This window comes from Periplaneta americana, chromosome 7 (assembly GCF_040183065.1).
Source record: "Periplaneta americana isolate PAMFEO1 chromosome 7, P.americana_PAMFEO1_priV1, whole genome shotgun sequence".
NCBI lineage: Eukaryota > Metazoa > Arthropoda > Insecta > Blattodea > Blattidae > Periplaneta > Periplaneta americana.
This window is the reverse complement of record NC_091123.1, coordinates 57,668,308-57,694,074: the sequence shown is the minus strand read 5'-3', so window position 1 is coordinate 57,694,074 and position 25,767 is coordinate 57,668,308. Positions and strand designations below refer to the sequence as shown.

At 35.3% G+C, this 25,767-nt stretch overlaps 1 protein-coding gene across 9 annotated transcripts in view; it reads left to right on the top strand.

Annotated features, from left to right (window-relative positions):
• LOC138703123 (ATP-binding cassette sub-family G member 1-like) overlaps positions 1 to 25,767 on the top strand; it is a 166,912-nt gene that overhangs the window by 67,537 nt on the left and 73,608 nt on the right. For all 9 annotated transcript variants that reach the window (XM_069830725.1, XM_069830723.1, XM_069830724.1 and 6 more), the window contains 5 exons: positions 1,265 to 1,372; positions 11,147 to 11,310; positions 14,478 to 14,646; positions 16,475 to 16,575; positions 16,669 to 16,827. In XM_069830725.1, coding sequence (XP_069686826.1) covers positions 1,265 to 1,372; positions 11,147 to 11,310; positions 14,478 to 14,646; positions 16,475 to 16,575; positions 16,669 to 16,827 — 701 coding nt within the window. The remainder of the gene's footprint in view (positions 1 to 1,264; positions 1,373 to 11,146; positions 11,311 to 14,477; positions 14,647 to 16,474; positions 16,576 to 16,668; positions 16,828 to 25,767) is intronic.

Sequence of the window (25,767 nt, the reverse complement as noted above, 5' to 3'; positions counted from 1 at the left end):
AGAGAGAGCAAGGCAACGTACAACATTGCAACATCGTACTTCACACGTACGTGTAATACAAATAGCACAGTAGAGAATTTAACTTATCAAAAGATAATAATGACCTTAACCATTGATTACTGTAAGCATGACACCAAACAAACCCTGTTTCCTTCACTAACAATATTCTTTGCATGGTTCTCAATCCCACACCACATGCTTCTGCATGCGTTTCCTGTATGTTGGCAACGTTGCAGTCAGTATCAAAATGGCCGGCAGCGTTCTGCTCATCAACGTTTTAAAAATAATTATACACCTTAAACACTATTTTCCGCGCCTGCCTGTGCAATACTTGTCTTTTCACAGTCTCTTCTTCTATTTATTTATCTTACTCACACACAGTAAATGTTAGTTTTACTTATTCAATATACTGAAACACTCACACGTGAACAAACGAATTCTGGAAGTATTTGTTATAGACTGATTCTGATTGGTTCTATTGTGCAAGCTTGTGACGTCACATACCAGAAATGCTACGGCGCATGTAGGAGCCGACTGCCTTCCGAACTGCCATCTAGTCTAGCCATAATCAGAACTAAATCACAACTTGATTTATATTAACATATGAGAGTGGATATTAATTACATTCCTAGCCGATATAAAGTGTTAAGTGTGTAATCAAAATGAACATAACATTTATTAAAATTATATAGTGGTAGTTTAAAATTATGCATAAATGTGTCAGTTAATATATTTTTAGAGATGGGTGACAGATAAGCAAACTGAATACATACTTGAAGTTGCGTCTATTTGTAATAGGCTCTACATCCACCATTCTGCTCTGAAGTTGGTCGATTAAAATTTTGCCCAGAGTGATGGATTTGCAAATGCCGGGTAATATTTTGGCGAATCCTCGGACCTCATTTCATCTCACTACATCTCGCCAAAATGTAAAAAAAAAAAAAAATTGTACAACATTGTAAAAATTGTAGAAAATTACTAAATTGTAAAACTATAAAAATTTGTATAAATTGTAATTGTAATATTGTAAAATGTTGACATGTTCCACATCTTAAAGCTTCATTGCTCATGTAAGATCTATGGAATAAAATAAATGAATGAATGAATGAATGAATGCAAGGGTGATAAACTTCTTTTTGAAACGAAGCTCAGTAAATTCCTGTAGAAAGAACTAGATGGCCATCTTTTAGGAATTGATAATGAACCTATCCGGTGCACATTATGTATTAGGTTATTGAAGTATTCCAATTTAATTTGTTTCCAGCAATTGAAATTGCAAGTGGACAGAGAGGGGACAAGGACAAATTGATTGTCAAATATAATAACAAAGAAATAGACATAGAATGCCAACAGGAGAGCGACATTGAAGAAAGTAAGTATCGTTATTGTTAATGATAAGTGTAAGTAACAACTTATTGTTTATTCATCCAATGGATCATATACAATGGTACAGACAAGTCAAAAAATATATGAAGGAAAGGTACAAAAAAGGATATAAAAACACCCTAAAAGAGATATAAATTCATACAATGGGCAATACTTATACAAGTTACCTAAACAAAATATAAAAGTTAGGTTCATTAATTAGCAAAAATAATTACCTACACATTACTGTATTTCATGTACACCTACATTTTAGTTTACCTCTGTCTGAGGTTCTGGCTGATATGTAGGCACTTCTATTATCAGGCAGTACACTGATCTTAACATGAGACTGACAGACTACAGCATGTTCATAATGCATGCATTCGATTTATTTGCAACGTCTGTAGATCTGACCGTATCACACCTTCACTAAATATGCTGTCCTGGGTCCGCCTCAAAGAGCGAAGAACTATTCACTCTCTCACTTTACTCTTCAATATTCTTCAAACCTCTAACTCTAGCTATCTAGCTTCTCATTTTCAACATTTGTCCTTGTATCACGAAATAGATACTCGCTCGCAACACCATATCACACTCTCCATTCCTAAACACAGAACATCCTTCTACTCTTCATCTTTCACGGTTTCTGCAGCTCATCTCTGGAACTCTCTACCACAACATGTCAGAGACTGTCAGACATTATCTAGTTTCAAAAATAAATTAAAATTGCACTTTTTGAATTAGATTTCTTTCAGTTATAAGCCCTTTTCTCTGCCATAGTTTTGTAAAAATATAGGCTATATATTTCTTTTTCCTTCCTTTCCCTTTCTTGTTCTCTTTATCAGTCGATGAATTTATTATCATAGCCTTTTTATCGTGAATTTTATTTAATTTTCGTATTTCTTTTCTTTTTTATTATTATTTTATTACATTCCATTTTGATATATTCTTTCTTACATTTTTCCATATTAACCATTTGTACTAAATGAGTTGCTTTCACTATATTCCAATGTATTTTACTTTCTTTTTTTTTCTATTATGGTATTATTTTCATGTTGTTTAGTGTCGATTTTATTATGCTATTATTATTACTTTTTTTGTAATATGTTAGTATTCTGTTTTTTAACTTTTTGTTAAATTTTAACTGCTTGTATACTTTATGACCTGGTAGAGTGTAAGAGAAGGCCCTATAGCCTTAACTCTGCAGTATAAATAAAGAATTATTATTATTATTATTATTATTATTATTATTATTATTATTATTATTATTATTATTATCCTCACTTGACGATATGTGGCAGACGAAGAACAATTGTTTGTAGGCATCTGAAGTCTGATTAGTAGAATATGTAGCTAGTTAGTGATATATGCAACAGAGGGAGAAAGGAACTGGCCATCCTACCCCATTATCTCCTGGCCTAGTTGCCTCATGAGATACCTTGATGGTGTCAACTTGGACAGTTGACTAAACAACAACATATATTTTAGTAACATCTACTGTAATTACTACATAGGAATTCATCTGTAGAATAACAGGCATGTGTCAGTAGAAAGGATTTTACTTGCTTCTTGAAGATATGTTTTCTTTTTGTTTTATAATGCTTGTTGGTACATACTTAAATACTGAGTGAGCATTACCTGTTTTGTGAAAAAATTAGTATTGAGCATGATGTTCATGAATTATCACCTTCAGTACCGGTATATTATCATTTATACCCAGTGATTTGCGAAAAAATATATACAGGAACTCACCTTATCAATTCACCAATTGCCTAATGGACTCGGTACTTGATGTCAAGTTTAGTATCCTTATGTTTCCAATAAGCATATATACTGTATATTTTTATTTTCTGGAATGCTGTTCTGGTACATTCCAATCTAACTAAACCACTGTTTACACCACTACTCTTGAAATAATTTGTTTCAAAACTATTGGTAATTCATTAGCAGGTGTTAATGATCATGAAGTTGAAGACATTTCTCTTCTTTATGAGTCCTTTCAGAAATTTATTACTGGTATGGATTCCATAACTTAATTTTCATGAGTTCTTTGTTTTTAGTTCATGCATTTAACTTAAGTGGTTATTATGTTCAATCTTCATTAACTTTTAAAAGTACGGCAGTGATGTACTTAAGGTTGTCACCATTCTGTATTTCCCAGGATCTCCCGTATTCGCCTATAATTTTTAGCAGTCTCCCAGCTCCCGTATTATTCTTCTCTTCGAGCATTTTTCTCCCTTATTTTTCAATTTTAAAGGCATGTTGGGTCCGATAAGTATAGTATCAATCAAATAGTGTAAGTTCTTACAGCCAATTACTTAACAATATTACATACATTGAACCTTTATGTTATTACATGAAGTACGTCCATAAACAGCAGCACGAGCGATCTATATACTGTAGCATATTTTCATCATTTTGGGAACTGCACCCGCATAAACTTGAAGATTGTTATGTCTTCTTTCTTCGTTATGTACACTTATCAGTTAATACAGTGTTATCAGCATATTCCACGATTTCATGGTATCAACACCCTGCTACATGTATTTTAATGGCATATTGCTCAGATTGCCTATTCTACCAGTTTTTAATTTTTAACAATTGTGTTTAACTGGAATATCTTAAGTGTTCATTTTATGTTAATATGTTTTTTAATGTGACCTGAAGATGCCAAATTTATTGGTGAAAACTTTTGTCATGATTTTTAAATACTACTTCATGTAATAACATAAAGGTTCAATGTATGTAATATTGTTAAGTAATTGACTGTAAGAACTTACACTATTTGATCCCTTATTTTTGCATAATATAAGAATGTGTATATTGATATTTGATTTTTCTGTGAATGATGATTGAATATATCAGCGGTCATCAGCACAGTGCACCCTCGGGCTACCATGTCTTACCCGCGTATAAGACATTGCACTGGCGTGCATCCGTGGCTGCTGGCGTGTATGCTTTCCATCTCTCCCTTCTGCACGACGAAGCATATTACGTTGCACTCGCTACACTGTACCCATTTCAGCGAATGCTGATGACCACTGGATTATATAATGAATTTTGTTGTTGAAGACAGGCATTAAAACATGCAGTCTTTTTAGAAAGTGATGCTTGCCAGAAATGGATTTTAGTGCTCACCAGTTTAAAATCAAACCGTGTTAATGCTATAAATATGGAAAAACTGGCTAGTTTTGTTCTAAACATACCAAGTAGTAATGCTAATACAAAGAGGGTGTTTCATCTCATGAACAATAATTGGACAGATGTTCGAAACATTTAATCAAATCAAAGCTGAAAACTGCAGTTGACTTCAACTATTATGCGAGACAAAATCTTCCTCAAAATACTCTTATTTTAAATCTAGCTGCCGAAGTGTAGAATAAAATTGTTTTTTAGTAACTGATACGAATAATTAGTCTATTTTATATGTGAAATTTTGTCGATTCCTTTGTCTCCCGTATTTTCTTCTAAAAAAAGTTGGCAAACTTAGATGCACTGGTATTCAATAATTAAACATGAATTTGCTCAAAAGGAGAATTTTAAATTAGTTTACATCGAGCAGGGAAATTATTATGAGAAGAACTATGAGCTTGACACAAAAATAATATATTTTTTTCAGTATCCTATATGCCATTCTGTTTCTGTATTTAGTCCTACTGTTTAGACTGGTGGAAAGAATTTATTCGTCCATTTTGAAACTTGCATACAGTACTTTTAACACTTGAATATAAGTAATTGATTAACTAGTGGGCTTACTCGTGTTAATTTTGTAAGTCTGTGTGGTTTACAGCTGTTTCGGTGCATCATCACACCATCTTCAGAACCTACTAGATCTCGGCGTCATCTCGAACTTCTCTGCCTGTTATGTGGGTGCGTTTGATTGTTGAAAGGTGTTGAATAGTGGAGTCAAATAGTGTGTGTGTACTGAAATTGATCTGTGTGTTGAGAATTTGATCAGGGTGTTTTTTAGTGTGTTTGTATATTTCGTATTGTTCTAGTGTGTTGAGTTTTTGGTTTTTGGGTTGTGTGTGTAGGATTTCCATGTCCACATTTATGTTATTGTATGTATGGTTAGTATTGGTTATGTAATCGGCATATGTAGATGTATTGTGTCCTCTGGTTATTGCTTTAATGTGTTCTTAGTAGCGTGTTTGGAATGATCTGCCTGTCTGTCCAATGTAGAACTTATCGCAACTATTACAGAACAGAAAACACACTTCAAAGACATCTCAACACACAAAAAACACAAACAAATAAATACGACCACACAGGTATATACAAACTCACATGTAGTGCAGAAATACAACATAGCATACATAACAGAAAACACACTTCAAAGACATCTCAAAACACAAAAAAACACAAACAAATAAATACGACCACACAGGTGTATACAAACTCACATGTAATAGTTGCGATAAGTTCTACATTGGACAGACAGGCAGATCATTCCAAACATGCTACTAAGAACACATTAAAGCAATAACCAGAGGACACAATACATCTACATATGCCGATCACATAACCAATACTAACCATACATACAATAACATAAATGCGGACATGGAAATCCTACACACACAACCCAAAAACCAAAAACTCAACACACTAGAACAATACACACACACTATTTGACTCCACTATTCAACACCTTTCAACAATCAAACGCACCCCACATAACAGGCAGAGAGGTTCGAGATGACGCCGAGATCTAGTAGGCTCTGAGGATGGTGTGATGATGTACCGAAACAGCTGTAAGCCACACAGACTTACATAATTAACACGAGTAAGCCCACTAGTTAATCAATTACTTAATTTATTCGTGTTCAGCATTTACTAGTTGATTTGTTATTAGACAGCACATGGCTGCTGTATTAGACAAAGTCAGGTTCACATAAAGTATGATATGAAATAGAGTAATATGGTACATTAACAACTTAGTGTTTACATAAAAATTTATAGTTACATAGAAATAACCCCTCCCCCCCAAATTCAGATACACTGTATATATACAAATGCGAATTAACGAACTTTAACAAATATCTTTTGAGTTTCTTTCTCAAGCAAGGTGCCAGTAATGACTTTCTCATTTTTATCTGAGAAGCGTTGTAAACTTTTCTCTGCATACCGTTGCTTCATGGTATTAAGTTATTTTAAGTGTAGGCTACTGGTAGGTATTGAGTTTTGCTGTTGTGGAAACAAGTTTGTATCTTGTTCCATAAAATGGTAAGTCAAATTTTCAGTCTCCAGCTTAACTACCATTAGAACAATGTGAGCATCAGCATTTTGATGAGTTACAGAATCTATTCGATTAATAAAATCAGAAACATGATCATGAAGATCAAGTAAGAGGCCGTAGATCTGCATTTGTTACCTTAGTATCTTTTGACTAACGATTTTGTTTGTCTTTTTTCAAGAGATTTCCCATTAAGAGAAGTATTTGAGTCCATTTTGAATCTTGCGTACACTACTTTTAACACTTGAATATAAGTAATTGATTAACTAGTGGACTTACTCGTGTTAATTATTAACATTATTAGCAGTTAGCATAATTAACACGAGTAAGTCCACTAGTTAATCAATTACAAGTATTTGAGTGTTTAATATTTCAGTTCAGGAATTTCTATCTCCTCTTCATTTGTAAAAAAAAAAAAAAAAACTTGTATTTTGTTATGATCTCATCAGCAAATTAAACAATACAACAGAGTGGAAGTGAAATAGCCTTGCGGATTTTAAAAGTGAATGTTTTTTCTCAAATGTTTAACAACATCTTATTTGGTAACTGTTGCGAGTAGGATCATGATTTTTGTCCATATCAATAGGAAATCTAATAAAGAATAATTTATTTCTATGACCTATTTCAATAGCATGGACGGTTCTGTGAATTTAATTTTAAAAACCTCTAATTTCAAGCCACTGCAAGATGCGAGCAGGTTGCAACGTTGTGCCAGAGAACAGCTCATCTCTTTTAGCGAGACACCGAGTTCATTGACTTCTTACATTTGTATTACGAGAAGGATGTGTCAGCATCAATGTTGCCAGACTTCTGAAACTTCAAACTTAATTTTCTAATTAACCATGCAAAACCTAATATAGGTTTTCTCTTCATTTAAGTGTACCTTATGGTGCCTTTTAATCAGGAAGGTTATTTCACTTCCAGCCTGTATAGACTACCGGTATATGATTTTTTAGTTCTTCTGAGGCATAGCTTCATGTGACCTAAGAAATTTCATATTTTTTTAGGGAGTAAGAAATATTTCCCTACTTTCTTGTACCTTCTTACTTACACATTTACGTCCTGACCTGATACAAAATAGTAAGTCTGCGGCACAAATAGAAGCTCCCCTCAGTATGTGTTTGAAGTACTTATTCATTCACGTAATGCGTGAGAAAGTCGCAGAATAATTAATAACAATGTAACTACTTGTTTCCTCTGTACTACCCGGAAAAGAATGTGTGCATGCCCTAAGGCATTCCGTGCTACAGATTCCCCTACAGACTGCAGAATCCCTTTAGCTTTCTGCGTAGACATCACAGTGATACCTCAAACCCGGTCCCATGAGCTATCATGAGTTCATTGGTGAGTCAACAGTATATAGCACTACCATTAGCAACTGATGACCATATAACCATGGTGTCTAAGATTGGTGGTGGCCTGTAGCCAGGGCTGGGGAGTATTTGAATTTAAAATACGTAATTGAAATACATTTGTATTTTGTATTTTGTAATTTGTAAGGATTTTCGAAAGTATTTTGTATTTAAATACATAAAATTGGTGTATTTTGTATTTCAAATACTCAAAATACTTTTTTCTTCTTCTTGTCCTTCAAGTTTTGGATTTGGATTTGAAGAATGAACTTTCGTCTTATTTGCCTACCCATTTCAGATGTGCTAGCCATACACTTAGTTTTCTTGCCACAACTGATTTCCTTAATGCCATAAAGAAATTTCCAACAGCATCAAGGATCCATCACCCAACACTTGCTAAGTGTTCAGCATTACGGAATGTGTCTAGGAGACTCAAATCCTCAGAAATTATATCAGATGTCTTGAAATATTCATTAAAGTTTCCTTGCCCAACTCAATGGAATTCTCTTTATGACTCTATCTCTCAAATACTGCAATTCAAACATGATATAAACAGTATATGTGAAAAACTGGGATTGTCAATCTTCAAATATATTGAATTTCAGTCCCTTGAAGAATATTGTGCAGTACTGAATCCCATTGCCATAGTCCTTGATTTAATGCAAAATGAGAAGACGTGCTATTACGACCAACTTTTGTCCACATTAATTTCCCTCAAAACAGATTACATATTTTGAGCAATCTACGCCATCTATTGCAAGTAACTCCAATCCTAATAAGTTCGCTTTCATCAAGATTTAAAGCGATGTTTGATCTGACTCCAGAAGCAAATTGAGCTATTTTGGCAGCTTGCTTCAACCCATAATTTAAGATGAGATGGCTACCTGACACTACCTCATCAAATGATAAGAAGAGAATACAGAATATGTGCGTGAAATCAGCTGAGCAGTTCTCTGTTACACCTTTGGTCAGTTCAGACGATGAAAACAATTTTTGTGTTTTCAACTCAAGTATAACAGACTTTGAAAAGCAAAAAGAAAAGAACTTGTCTACTGTGGAATATGAGCTCATACAATTCTTCAATTGCAAAGGGACAACCCTGTGCACTCCAGAGAATTACCCAACAGTGAAACAAGCTTTTATAAAGTACCGGTATAATACAAGTTTGTGTTCCTCTGCACCTGTAGAAAGACTGTTCTGTTTTGCAGAATTTATTCATTCACCAGCAAGGGGATCCTTATCTAATAAACTTCTTGAGAAACTGTTTTTTTTGAAAGGGAGCAGTAATTATTCATATGTAGCATAATTTCATTGCTGATTGGGTAAAGGAAGAATGTTCAGTTACAGTGTTTATATAAAACTTCGAGATAAAAATACTTTTAATGTTAGCATGATATTTTAGACTTTCAGTAATATTCTTATTTGTTTAGGGGTATATATTGTATCGAGTATTTAAAATACAAATGTATTTTGGTTAATTTTTTAAAAGTATTTTGTATTTGTATTTCAAATACAATTTTTTGAGGTATTTTGTATTTGTATTTGAAATACTTGGATGTCAGTATTTTGCCCAGCCCTGCCTGTAGCCAACTCTACGTGGGCGCAAGCCTGAATATGGAAAAGAAATGTAGATGATGATGAAAGAGGAGAAGTGTAATAAATGATGGCAAACGAGTTCGAAGTCCAACGTTGAAAGTTACCTGTACCCAGTGATTCTGCTTCAATTGCTTTGCTAGCTATTCGTTTATGGACTATGTGTTCAACAATCGCAGATATCTTTGCATTTTCATTAAGATGAGGGTCTTTTATTTTGTTTACAAGTTCTATTTGGGGACAACAAAAGGACAAATTGAAATTTTCGTTAAAATACTTAAGGAAAAATTTGCATATTTCGTTCAATTCACATTCTGAATGCTTCTTTAAGAACCTTTTGTACATGATCTTAACACTGAGCCCAGCAGGGAGATACTTTCTTATGAGATTTGAATAATGGACTTATTTGACAGGAATACTCTCAATAAACTGGTAGATTTTGTGACAGTCGTTATCTGAAATTCTTTATAAACTAGAACCAGCTGATATTCTTATTCTTCAAAATAATAACATAGTTGAATAATTTTAAGGGAAAAATTATTCAAATCAACTTTACAGGGAGTTATACCTTGAAAACTTGATTTGCATAATACACGTCACTCTTCGTTAACAGAAAACCACAATTTAAGTCACACAGAGTTAGTGTGCACTCAATGTTGGTTGCTTGACAGTTGTCAGCCCACTTTGAGGTCTGTGGATATAAAGGGAAAAGTTGGATTGGCGTCGGGTAGAGTTCCCGGGTAGCTCAGTTGGTAGAGTGTTGGTACGTTTAACCAAAGGTCCCGGGTTCGATACCCGGTCCCGGAACAATTTTTCCCTTAAAATTATTCAAATCAACTTTACAGGGAGTTATACCTGAAAACTTGATTTGCATAATACACGTCACTGTTCGTTAACAGAAAATCACAATTTAAGTCACACAGAGTTAGTGTGCACTCAATGTTGGTTGCTTGACAGTTGTCAGCCCACTTTGAGGTCTGTGGATATAGAGGGAAAAGTTGGATCGGTGTCGGGTAGAGTTCCCGGGTAGCTCAGTTGGTGGAGCGTTGGTACGTTAACTAAAGGTCCCGGGTTCGATACCCGGCCCCGGAAAAATTTTTCCCTTAAAATTATTCAGATCAACTTTACAGGGAGTTATACCTGAAAACTTGATTTGCTGAATAACATAGTTGCTCACCTCTCTTCTTACGTAAAAATTAATAACTGCAGACGACTAACACAGGGTAGATGATTGCTAGTTAACTACCGATAAGCCCCCTGCATCAGCCAAAACAGGAGCTTAGGGGGACAATCAGCTGTGCAGCAGGTAGGCATCAGTACGTATTTTATAACATCACACAGATAATTTTGAAAAAACGTTATATCTAGGAAATGATATGTTTTCCAAATGAACGCTTGAATCTGACCCTGTCTAAAAGTCCTTTAACAGATAAAGAACGTACTGTTTTCATATGGAATATATGAGTAGACGCTCTAGGAATGCAATTCCGTCATAAGGTGAATTTTTTTTTTAAATTAGAGATGATCCCATTTCAAAATGATCGATTCAATTGCAGCCTTATTCTTAAAATTTTAATGTATTGAGCCATTTCGATTTCAGCTTCAAGACTGAATCCATCACAATTATCTGCACCACAGAAGTTATTGGAAACAGCCATCTTCATAGAGAAGGATGTTCACATAGCATCAAGTTATTCTCAGCCTTTATGGAAGCAATTTCTAACTCTGACGAAAAGATCACTGCTGTGTACCATAAGAGATAAGGTACATTAATTAAATGATATATTTTGTCAACATTGGCTAGGATGACCAGTGCAGGAACTTTTCCAGTGTGTCTGTATATTTCATATTGTTCTAGTGTGTTGAGTTTTTGAACACAATCAAATACATAGCACAAGAAAATGGTTACAACCCAAACCTAATAGACAACATCATAAGGAAGACAAAACAAAAACTCAACAAACACAAAAACACACAAAACACAACACAAACACAAGAACACAAGAAATACATCACACTAACATACGAAAACAAAAACACACACAAGATTGCATCCTCATTCAGAAAACAGAAATACAACATAGCATACAGAACAGAAAACACACCACAAAGACATCTCAACACACAAACGACACAAACAAATAAATACAACCACAAAGGCGTATACAAACTCACATGCAATAGTTGCGACAGTTTCTACATTGGACAGACAGGCAGATCATTCCAAACTCGATACAAAGAACACATTAAAGCAATAACCAGAGGACACAATAAATCTACATATGCCGAACACATAACTAATGCTAACCACACATACAATAACATAGTGGCGGCCGATGAGGCATTCTGGTGGTGGTGGTGCCAAAAATGAAAAAAGGTTGTACGCAAATTACCCTAGTGAAACTGATAATTGCAGCTCACGTTTACATTATACGTTAAAAAAAAAAACACACATTAATTAAACCAGCTATTTTACCAGCTGTACAGTTAATAATGCATCTAGTAACAGTTACAATAACATTTCCGAAACTAATAACGAAATTTACAGATACAGATAATGCAAAACTTTCACAGTATTTTTAGTCAAATACAAATAACTTTTATAACTAGTAAAATTACTGGCAAAAACACACGAGATAAACAGTGATATAGATAATAAACGAACACGTTTGCACTTTATTTAACAGGCCGATGAATCCAAGGCAGCGGCCTGAATAACACAATTTTCAAGTCAGATCTCACGTATCGTTAACAAAAGCATCAATACTCATAGCAACAGTGTAGCGATATTTAGTTGCCGCAAAATAAAACAAATATTACACAACATTAACAAACAGTTTTACATAATATGAAAAAATATTTATCCTTCTAAAAAGAACCATGACTTTCTCTGCATTCAGTACAGTTAAATGGATAATACTTTACACATTCAAATCCAAGTTATGTGCATTAGTTTTGAATTGGCAACATTACATTAACATTTGGCGCGGAACTTTATCTTGTGTTTTCGTGCAAGTCTGCTGTTGATGGTTCCCTTCCTAACGTCTCCTACAACCCTGCCATCTAGCGAAATTTCTTCATTCCTGTGCTCTATCGGGCGGAATATTAACTACTAAGTCAAATTGAATTTGGCTCAAAGTCTGCCATAAGAAACGGATATAAACTAGAATCAGTAGCCTTTTGTGCAGTGTTATATGGACGCAGGCAGTGCGACACCGAAGTGGCTCCAATGTTCGGAAAAACGCTGCAAGAGTGCGTCCCGATCTGTGCGCGCACTCGTTCAGATGAAATACGAATAAAATGTGTAGAAATAAACTATTACAACTGCTTTTTAGGATATTATTGTTTGTTTCTTTCATTGGTGGTGCCATGGCACACTGGCACTACCCCAAAAGCCGCCGCTGCAATAACATAAATCAGACATGGAAATCCTACACATACAACCCAAAAACCAAAAACTCAACAGCTTTATGCAGAAGCCACAACAGCACGACCCAAAAAGTAAGATTCGTATTGTAACGTGAGTGTACTGCCCTCCCTCTCCAATGCTGACACAGTGCACGTTCTAGTTGTCCATCTGCCCTCCAACAGCCACCATTCCCCTCTTTCGTGCAGACGGACTGTCATGATGTAATAAAACAACTGTACAAAGGTTTTATGTATGTTTAATTTTTATTGTGAATGTCGCATATGACTGATCATAGTGATGTATATGATGTACAGTATATCATAATATTGATGCTAAGTGCATTAGTTAAAAATAGTGCCAGTACGTATTTTTCTTACATTCTATTTTCAAATCACCAATAATTCGGAAAATATGACATTTCTCCTAAATTGAATTCGAGATATGATATGGTTAACTTCATTAAAATTTTAGATGTCCCACATGATTTGGGATGGGAAGCAACCCTTACTTACTTACTTACCAATGGCTTTTAAGGAACCCGAAGGTTCATTGTCGCCCTCGGTCCCTATCCTGTGCAAGATTAATCCAGTCTCTATCATCATATCCTACCTCCCTCAAATCCATTTTAATATTATCCTCCCATCTACGTCTCGGCCTCCCCAAAGGTCTTTTCCCCTCTGGTCTCCCAACTAACACACTATAAAGATTTCTGGATTCGCCCATACGTGCTACATGCCCTGCCCATCTCAAACATCTGGATTTAATGTTCCTAGTTATGTCAGGTGAAGAATACAATGCTTGCAGGTCTGCGTTGTGTAACTTTCTCCATGATCCTGTAACTTCATCCCTCTTAGCCCCAAATATTTTCCTAAGAACCTTATTCTCAAACATCCTTAATTTCTGTTCCTCTCTCAAAGTGAGAGTCCAAGTTTCACAACCATACAGAACAACTGGTAATATAACTGTTTTATAAATTCTAACTTTCAGATTTTTTGACAGCAAACTAGATGACAAAAGCTTCTCAACGGAATAATAACAGCCATTTCCCATATTTATTTTGCGTTTAATTTCCTCCAGAGTGCCATTTATATTTGTTACTGTTGCTCCAAGATATTTGAATTTTTCCCTCTCTTCGAAGGATAAATTTCCAGTTTTTATATTTCCATTTCGTAAAATATTCTGGTAGCGAGACACAATCACATACTTTGTCTTTTCAGAATTTACTTCCAAATCCCTAATCATTTGTGGATTTTCTCCTAACATATTCACGTCATCCGCAAAGGTAAGAAGCTGATGTAACCCGTTCAATTCCAAACCCTCTCTGTTATCCTGAACTTTCCTAATACTTAGACATTTTCCTTTTCATAACTTTTCTGTTTACTACCTCATGTTTTCTGTTCCTCCTTGTGTAAAAGGTTCTACAAATCTATGGCAGATGTAATAATGTTTTGTTTCTTTACTATACTGGTGCAATATTTTTTTTATATTAATATGAGTAAAAGCATGTACTCTTATTTTTCAGTATTTTGTTTGGTTGCGAGTCCTTACCCACATAGGAATTGGGTTATTACTTGGGGCCGTGTATTATGACATTGGAAATGATGCTTCAAGAGTATTGAGTAATGTGTCATGCATTTTCTTCTTCGTATTGTTCCTGTTTTTCTGTAATTCAGTGCCAACTGTAACCCAAAGTAAGTATCCATGTGAATTTATTGTTGTTGTTGATTCTTATTGTTCAAGTGTACTCTATATGTACCGTAAAATGGGGGAAATAGGATCAATTTCAAACTTCTCACAACATTTTCCACAGGAAAAGCTATAGAGAAAAAATTTTAGTCATAACCAAATAATGAGTTTTTAGGTATAATAGCCTATTGTAATCATAGTTCATTTATTTATTTACCCATTATATATTTTTTGTTGTTCCATAATCCTATTCATCCCAAAGGTGGGGTGAATAGGATCGCATGTATAATTTAATGCCTGATTTTTTTCCAATGGCTTTTGGATGAATAGGATCACTACCAATATTTTTCTTTTATCTTAACCATGTTGATAGTTAGTACTCATTGTAAGTAGTAAGTGAAATCCCAGTGAAACATAATTTGACAAAATTAATAAAAACTCAAATAACTAATAAGATATGTGCAAATAATTATAATATTCTGAGCATGTTGAACAATAGTACAATGAAAATCAAAGACATATGAAGGGTACACGGGAATAACGATCAAAGTCCATTTTAGAAAGTTTCGAGAAAAACGAATTTTAATGTTTAAGCACTTAATACTTTGTTATATGTGTATTTAATAGAAATTGACGTAGTGGAATGTCAAGAATGATGATTTCTTATTACTAGCTAGACCACATGATAGTACTTCCTTTCCACTATAAGATAGCATTATTAACTCAATTTCGATTTTTGATGGACCTTGATCGTTTTTCCCGTGTACCCTTCATATCTGAAAACAAAACAGTCTAATGACAGCCTTAACACAGCATGTTATGATTAAATTTGGACTTCAACTGTCGTCTACGGACCACTTCTGGTTCAGATGACTTCCCATCTATCTCGTTGAAGATGAAACTGTTAAGGTTTTCTATGTCTGGAAACACATAAATGTACCTCGGGAAATCTCGTGTTTTATTTCTTAAAAAATTCCCTTGAAATTTGCTTTTGTTAATTTTCTTTACAACTTTACCAAAAAAAAAAAAAAAAAAAAAAAAAAAAAAAAAAAAAAAAAAAAAAAATTAGTTTGTTGGTTCCTGTTTTGTTACTAGTTTCTGGAGAAAAGCTTACAAGGACAAGGATACTGCCGATCAGAAGTTGTGCTAGGACGTGGGTTCAATTCCCGCTTGGGCTGATTATCTGGTTAGGTTTTCTACGAGGTTTTTTTTAATTGGGTTATTTTACGACGCTGTATCAACATCTCAGCAGGGGCGTATTTTGCGGGCCACCGGGGCTACCGGCAGTAGCCCAAGGAAATTACAAAAGAAAAAGTTTATAATATAACATAATGTAATAATTTTGTATTATTAGTTTTACCATAGTAATTAAAATTAAAGTAATTGTTAGATATATTTTGTGTAATAATAGGGTCAGCGGTAGCCCAAACCCTTTAACCAGTATACGCCACTGGCGCAGGTTATTTAGCGTCTGAATGAAATGAAGGTGATAATGCCGGTGAAATGAGTCTGGGGTCCAGCACCGAAAGTTACCCAGCATTTGCTCGTATTGGGTTGAGGGAAAACACCGGGAAAAATCTACGAGGTTTTCCCCAACCATAAGGTGTAGAAGAGGACCCAAAAGCTTGCACTGCAGCCTGAGACTTATTGTGCTTACCACTCCTATTCCGTGAACAGCCGTGTGGGAGAGGGGGAAGGAGAGGGAGAGATTTTGTAAACATGGCAGCTCACTTATCTGCCGTCCTTGAGGTCCATAGCCTTTATGAAAGTTACATTTTCCTCAGTTTCATGCTATCGTGCACATAAATGAAAATTTCATCTTTCTTTTTTCAGTTCCTTTCGAGACACCAGTAGTTTTACATGAAATTCTTAACAACTGGTATTCATTGAAAGCGTATTACATCTCAAAACTCATTGCAGATATTCCTATACAGGTATGTAATATACAATTATGTCGATTTATATCTCAGAATTAAAGTGTTCTTAATTCACTTAAAGAATGTCGTTTATCTCTTATCTTTTATCAGATTATCTGCCCCACTCTGTTACTAAGCACAGGATATTTTTTAACTGATCAACCAACGGACGGTTTGAGGTGTCTGCAGTTCTGGATTTTGTGTCTCCTCATAAGTGTTATTGGCCATCATGTAGGATTGACTATTGGCGCTTTAGTTTCCAATATTGAGGTAAGTGTTCACAATATACTGTGATTATTTTTACTACCAAAGATAGGCCTATCGATTGTCAATTCATTATACTGTATGAACCGTAAATAATGTATTTAGTTTCAGGTGTTATTCTTTGATGTATTAAAACAAAAAAGTTTAATACAATTTTGCTCGCTTTTGCTTATTTTTCGAATAACAATTGTTATTTGTTAATGACTGAGAAATATTTGCTCCAGCAAAGGGGATTGAACCCAGGACCCCCAGTTCTATACACTGGCTGCTCTGCCACTGAGCTATGCCAAGGCTCAATCCACAGCACCAGGTCGAATCTTTCTCCTTTGGTTTTTTCCCCTTTCTTTCCCATGTTCGACTTACATTATGTCATCATACAAGGAGTGCACTGTTAGTTGGGAGGCCAGAGGGGAAAAGACCTTTGGGGAGGCCGAGACGTAGATGGGAGGATAATATGAAAATGGATTTGAGGGAGGTGGGGTATGATGGTAGAGACTGGATTAATCTTGCTCAGGATAGGGACCAATGGCGGGCTTATGTGAGGGCGGCAATGAACCTCCGGGTTCCTTAAAAGCCAGTAAGTAAGTAAGTAAGTACAAGGAGTGCACTCATATGAGTGACTTGTGGGGTTGGGATAGTGTTTGTTTGCACTGTTATGTTCACCGGAGCAAATTTTTCTCTGTCACTAACAAATAACAACCATAACAGAGAATTCTGTAGTACCATAAAATTAATAATCTTTATAACTTACATAAAAATTGTTTAATATGAAACATTTCATAGCATGTTTTGGAAAAGTCATTGATTTAATTCTCAATATCCCAGAGTAGTGTATTGATTAAATGATTGAAAGAATTTTAGTTTTGTCCTTCAAATTTGCAGAAATTTGATCTGAAAAAAAAAGGTAACTTTTCACAAAGGGATTTTACAATGTTACATTTGTTTGGAAAATTTCTGCACATTTAAAGGACAAAACTAAAATTATTTCAGTAATTTATTATCATAATACACTGCGCTCTTAAACTGACTGAGCATATTGGGAAATAAATCAATGGCTTTCCCAAAACACACTATGAAAGTAGGCTATACAATTTTTATCTCGAAAAGAAAGTATTGAACTTTTTTGTTTGAAATATCTCAAAGAATAACTCCCTGAAATTAATGACATTATTACGATTCACCCTGTATAAGAGAAGAAGCAAAGTTAGTTAATAAGAGGAATTTTAGTTTATGGATCTTTGTGATTTTTTTTTTGCAAGAAATTAAGATTCGAAAAAGACAAAACTTGGACTTACGAACTATTGACCATTTCTTACAACCACTGAAGGTAAGATTTTTTTATTTTGCTTCGACTGTAAAGAGCTCTGGACTGTCTGTGCTCTCACCTTAACAGAAATGAATTTTTTTTTTTAATCCAATGCCACCAGGTTGTCTTTTCGACATTTCTGGTCTTCTCTCCTGGCTGTGGCTTAATTGTAACCCACTTCTGAGGTTGGGGTGCCTGGAAGGCGGAGTTACATTACCCCGATGATGTGATAGGATGATTATGACAATGTAGTGCCAGGAGAGGTCTTAAATCTAAACTTAACCTAAATTCCAGACCATGGACGAACACAGGAATAATCCCCTTTAAGGAAAAATTCCTGTACTCTAACCGGGAATCGAACCCGGGACCTCATGAACTATAGCCAGAAGCTCTGACCACTAGATCATGAGGCTGGTCAGAAATGAAATATTAAAAAGTGTATGCTACACTCTATGGAGAGTTAACATGACGTAGTGTTCGCTGATGATCTGCATTACCACAGTCTAGTATATAGTCACGAAGCTCAATACGTGGGAAATATGCATCCATAGATAGTTGCTAATCACTAGGATCGCTATTATAGCTTCATCACGGACAATGCGAAATAGTACCTGCACAGTATATTGTTCCTAGTACCCTCACAACTCAAGCTTCGTGATTGTAAATATTAGACTGTGATATTACTCTATTCTCATGAGTATGTAGCTCTATGAAATATACGGAGAAATCCGGAAGCATTTACAGTATTTTAACGCTTTAATTATTTTTACGTAAGTCACTAGCAATGCTTAAAATAGCTTTAAATGAGGGGGTGGTGGCGATTATTGCAAGAGAATCAATATGCTTGTTCCAGCACCGTTTGGAATCGATTCTGAACTCTCTGCTCATGCGCAGCAGCTCAATGTGTGTTCCAACAAGAATAGAACTGATTCCGAACCGATACTGAACTTCAAGTTCCCTGTTCCAACGTGCTTCGGAACTCGTTTGGAATAAGTGAAATTGGTTCTCGAATAAGAGCAGAGCTGGGAATTCTAAACTGTTAACGCATGCGCAAATGGTTTAATCTGAAGTTTTGGTTAAAATGATTCGAGATTAACAGGTTAAAATAAAAAAAATAGTTGACCATGAGTGATTTGGTAGATGATAGTGATATAATTTATGACGAATTAAGTTCGGAAGATGAATATAATTTTAACATGAGAAGAAACTCTGAAGGCCATGAAAGAAGAGTTCAAGAATCGTTCTAACAACATAAAATTCCGAACTAGTTCTGACACCGTACACAACTGTCACATGCGTCGAAAGAAGTTTGGAATGTGTTCTGAATTGCTTGCTGGAACAAATCTAGTAATTACCGGTATTTAGGAAAATTAACTTCAAAATAGAATAGAATGTAACATAGAGCCTATTTAAAAACTATAAATAATCTCTTATAGCATGCAACGTAACTTAAAATTAATTGATTAACTAGCGGACTTACTCGTGTTAATTATGTAAGATTTGTGTCGCTTACAGCCGTTTCAGTGCTTCACGCACTATCCTCAGAGCCTACTAAATCTCGGCATCATCTCGAACTTCTTTGCCTGTTATGTGGGTGTGTTTGATTGTTGAAAGGTGTTGAAGAGTGGAGTCAAATAGTGTGTGTGTACTGAAATTGATCTGTGTGTTGAGAATTTGATCGGGGTTTGTTTTAGTGTGTTTGTATATTTCATATTGTTCTAGTATACAAACACACTAAAACACACCCCGATCAAATTCTCAACACACAGATCAATTTCAGTACACACACACTATTTGGCTCCACTCTTCAACACCTTTCAACAATCAAACACACCCACATAACAGGCAGAGAAGTTCGAGATGACGCCGAGATCTAGTAGGCTCTGAGGATGGCGCGTGAAGCACTGAAACAGCTGTAAGCCGCACAAATCTTACATAATTAACACGAGTAAGTCCGCTAGTTAATCAGTTAATTATATTCAAGTGTTAAAAGTAGCAGGGGCGGACGCAGGATTTTTTTCGGGGAGGGATTTGAGGAGATAGTAAAAATGGAGTAATGAGAAATAAGTTTATATATTCACAATTTGTTTCCGAGTCACAAACATTTACAAGTTGGCCTGAGTAGCGTAGTTGGTATAGCCTTCTGTGCTCGAAGTTGCGGATTCTACCCCAACCCAGCTCGATGGTATTTAAGTGTGTTTAAATGCGACAGGCCTCATATCTGTCGATTTACTGGCATGTAAAAGAAGTCGTAAGGGAAAAAATTCCGGCACACCGGCGATGCTGATATAACCTCGGCAAATGCGAGCGTTGTTAAATAAACCATAATTTTTTTATTTTAACACTTATAATGACTGCAGTACAAAAACAATGACAGAATGGCATTTACAGAAGAAGGCAATGAGGCTTCTTAGACATTTCATCCAGTACTTCATGAGCTTTTATTTTTACATTTTTATGTATATACATCAAGGCCAGTGCATTTAATCTGTCTGCTCCCATCGTGCTCCTCAAGTAAGTCTTCAAATACCGCAATGTTGAGAACAACCGTTCTGGTGTTGCTGTAGTTACAGGCAACGTGCAGAAAAGTTTCAGCACCTTGGAAGTGCAGGAAAAAATAATTTCATTGCACCTGTTCAAAGATGATATAAAATCAGTAGGTATTAGGTGAAGATTTTTCTGATCAAGGAAATTTCTTCTCCACATCTTCAATTCACTGAAGAAAGACTCTGATGATGCATCAACATCATTGGGCCACTGATTTACTATAGCCTCAACAGCAGTTTCTAAATCTTCATCTGATGCTCACACTATGTTTTTAGGCAGAAAAGTTTGTATGGACTTTAGGATTCCCTTATGATTTAAAAACCTGTCCTTGAGCTGACTAATGAAATAGTCTAAGAAGGGAAGGAAAATTAAGAGCCTAAAATACTCTTCATGACTCTCTGACTTGAAGTAAGAACGCTGTGTTTGTCTTCCTGCAGTTCTTGGAATTTAACATTTTAGCAAAGAGAATTTACGTGGAAAACCCTCTAATTCCTATGTACATTCAGGAATTAAAATTAATATTATTTTTGTTTCTTGTTTCGTATTTTTCTCAAAATTTCGGGAGGGGATATATCCCCTTAATCCCCCCCCCCTTGCATCCGCCCCTGAAAAGTAGTGTACGCAAGATTCAAAATGGAGTAACTTAAAAGTTACACTAATTCATATCTTACTTACTTACTTACAAATGGCTTTTAAGGAACCCGAAGGTTCATTGCCGCCCTCACATAAGCCCGCCAGCGGTCCCTATCCTGTGCAAGATTAATCCAGTCTCTATCATCATACCCCACCTCCCTCAAATCCATTTTAATATTATCCTCCCATCTACGTCTCGGCCTCCCTAAAGGTCTTTTTCCCTCCGGTCTCCCAACTAACACTCTATATGCATTTCTGGATTCGCCCATACGTGCTACATGCCCTGTCCATCTCAAACGTCTGGATTTAATGTTCCTAATTATGTCAGGTGAAGAATACAATGCGTGCAGTTCTGTGTTGTGTAACTTTCTCCATTCTCCTGTAACTTCATCCCGCTTAGCCCCAAATATTTTCCTAAGCACCTTATTCTCAAACACCCTGAACCTATGTTCCTCTCTCAGCGTGAGAGTCCAAGTTTCACAACCATACAGAAGAACCGGTAATATAACTGTTTTATAAATTCTAACTTTCAGATTTTTGGACAGCAGACTGGATGATAAGAGCTTCTCAACCGAATAATAACACGCATTTCCCATATTTATTCTGCGTTTAATTTCCTCCCGAGTATCATTTATATTTGTTACTGTTGCTCCAAGATATTTGAATTTTTCCACCTCTTCGAAGGATAAATCTCCAATTTTTATATTTCCATTTCGTACAATATTCTGGACACGAGACATAATCATATACTTTGTCTTTTCGGGATTTACTTCCAAACCGATTGCTCTACTTGCTTCAAGTAAAATTTCCGTGTTTTCCCTAATCGTTTGTGTATTTTCTCCTAACATATTCACGTCATCCGCATAGACAAGAAGCTGATGTAACCCGTTCAATTCCAAACCCTGCCTGTTATCCTGAACTTTCCTAATGGCATATTCTAGAGCGAAGTTAAAAATTAAAGGTGATAGTGCATCTCCCTGCTTTAGCCCGCAGTGAATTGGAAAAGCATCAGATAGAAACTGACCTATACGGACTCTGCTGTATGTTTCACAGAGACACATTTTAATTAATCGAACTAGTTTCTTGGGAATACCAAATTCAATAAGAATATCATATAATACTTCCCTCTTAACCGAGTCATAAGCCTTTTTGAAATCTATGAATAACTGATGTACTGTACCCTTATACTCCCATTTTTTCTCCATTATCTGTCGAATACAAAAAATCTGATCAATAGTCGATCTATTACGCCGAAAACCGCACTGATGATCCCCAATAATTTCATCTACGTACGGAGTTAATCTTCTCAAAAGAATATTGGACAAAATTTTGTACGACGTCAACAAAAGTGATATTCCTCGAAAGTTACCACAGTTGGTTTTGTCCCCCTTTTTAAAAATAGGTACAATTATGGACTCCTTCCATTGTTCTGGTACAATTTCCTTTTCCCAAATAGCAAGTACAAGTTTATAAATTTCGCTATATAATGCACTCCCACCCTCTTGTATTAATTCTGCTGGAATTTGATCGATACCTGGAGACTTGTACTTTTTCAGATTTTCTATCGCAATTTCGACTTCTGAAAGCGTGGGTTCGGGTATAAATGGCTCAGCAGTTTGTATTTCAATTTCGTCCCGATCATCTCTATTTGGCCTATGTACATTTAGTAGTTGCGCAAAATAGTTTTTCCATCTGTTTAGGATTGATGGAGAGTCTGCAAGCAAGTCACCATTCTCATCCTTGATCACGTTTACCCTTGGCTGATATCCGTTCTTAAATTCCTTTATACCCTTATATAAATCTCGAATGTTTTTATTCTTACTATTTGTTTCTACCTCATTCAGTTTTTCCTTCAAGTAACCTCTCTTTTTATTCCTAAGTGTACGACTTGCTTCCCGTCTTTCATTGAAATAATTATCTCTCTTCTCCTCAACTGGATCCTGTAAGAATTTCAATTTTGCCTGTTTCCTTCTTTCTACTACCATGCAACAATCTTCATCAAACCACGGTTTCTTTTTCTTAGTTTCATAATAACCTATGCTCTGCTCAGCTGCAATTTTGATACTATCTCTGATATTTTCCCACACGCTATTAACATCTAATTCTTTCTCAACTTCGTCGGAACTTTCTAAAGTGGCAAACCTATTCGAAATTTCGACCTGATAATTTTGCTTAGCTTCCTCGTCCTTTAATTTCAAAATATTGAATTTAGTAATATCAACTTGTTGCTCTACTCGCTTGGCTACTGATAATCTTTCTCTTAATTCTCCAACCACCAAATAATGGTCAGAATTACAGTCTGCACCCCTGAAAGTTCGAATATCTACTATACTAGTATGTCTCCGTTTATCTATCAAGATGTGATCTATTTGGTTGTGTGTCAATCCATCTGGAGAAGTCCAAGTATATTTATGTATATCCTTACTAAGTTTTATTTAAAGGCTAAGAACTTACCTACAACAACACTGTGTCCGAAATTCGTAACAGGAGCACAACTTCCCACACTTGCTTTCTTTTGCATCTTGGACACATTATGTAGTCTAGTACAGCAAAAAAATTTGAAATAGATAGTGATCTCTCATGTGTGACGTGTATCATGGGTGAACAAAATATGAGTCATGTCCATCCTGAATTATTTATTGGAAGTAACTGACCCTTTATATGAAAAATTTGTAACAATTTCATTAAAATTATGTAAAGGAGCTTTCATTTTATTCATAGCATGTAATTAAATGTAATTTAAATAAAATAAACGGTTTGGATGGATGATAACCTTACATAAAGGTCTATTAAATTCACATTTTATCAGTTTTATTAATGGTAAGCCATATTGGCTTGTTTTTCTGATTTCGTATGTGTACACAAATCATATGGACCATTTTAAGCATTGGTCACTAGATATTATTTATTTCTTTTGTATTTTAACAATAACATCATTAAACTCGTTACACTGCATAGGAAAAAAGGAATGTCCATTTTGCACAGAACGTCTAGATCACTCTGTTACATACATAGATTAGCATCTCTCTTGAAAATTTGAAAGCAGTATTTGGAAAGAAGGAGAAGAAAACGCGTTTGTTTCACTGAATTTCAAAAAGTGCATAATTTTTCATGCGATCATTGTTACAATTTATGTTGGTAATGAATATACCTTTTTTTTATGAAAATTTCTCTTATTTGGCAATATAAAAGTGCAGATGTAAATTGGACAAAGGAGAATTTTACTTCTCTCTTCTATGGTTCATTTTCCTGTGAGATTCGGCTCTTGGTATAAATTATTTATGACAAGAGTAGGGGAAAGACATAACTCCTTCCAAAACTTAAGATGCACTATTTCTGCTGCTCGATTTCTGAATTTCGAGTTCCTAGTTCACTTATTTTACATTTTCGTTGTAAGCATCTATCAGTTTTGACATTTATTTATGAACCTATAGATATATTCATGCCCTAATAGGCTACCGTATTTTATGTTAAGAGGTTTTCAATTTAAGGTATAATTTTAGAATTTCGCCATGTAACGAATATCATGGAGGAACTTAAAAAAAAAAGGAAATGTTTTAGCCTCCAGAAAGGAAAGTTGTAGAAACTGCTCGCTATACTTTTCTGCAAAGATGATGAGACTTACTATTAGTTACTCTGCATTTCCTCTTGATTCCATAATGCAAAAATGTTACATTGTAGATGTTCTTCATTGAGAAGTTGTATCTTTGTTGTATATTACGCATTCCGTTTCATGTACAGAAATAGATGTTGTGCTAAGCAGTCATGACTAGTGGGAAGTGAGAATGCAGATTTTGCCGATTTTTTAGTTATATATAAAAGTGTGGTTAAGATCCAAAATTTTTGTAAGTTTGCCATACAGTTTTATACATTGTTGATTTGTTAACATTTTATTTACGGTAATTTGTTTCTTGGATTCTTGTTAACTGCTTCATTTGCATGTTTGGAAATTACCGGTATTTATGCTTTACATCCTTTACCGCTTCATCTGCATAAGCTAGGGTCCACTGCAATACTCCTGTTCAAACTCTTGTTTTAAGGAAATTAACTAACATTCTGATTTTTGATTAACATATCTGTTAACCAGTGCTGTCATGGTAGCCATACAGGCTATGGGAATGTAGAATATTTAATGAATTGTATGGGGAAGAGGAAAATTTCGCCCATATGGTATATGGGTGTCTAAGTTTTGTTCGTACCAGTACATGGAGATCTATATTTTTATATGGAGTCCACACCTGTGGAGTAACGGTTAGCCCGTCTAGCCGCAAAACCAGGTGGCCTGGGTTCGATTCCCGGTTGGGGCAAGTTACCTGGTTGAGGTTTTTTCCGGGGTTTTCCCTCAACCCAATATGAGCAAATGCTGGGTAACTTTCGGTGTTGGACCCCGGACTCATTTCACCGGCATTATCACCTTCATCTCATTCAGACACTAAATAACCTAAGCTGTTGATAAAGCG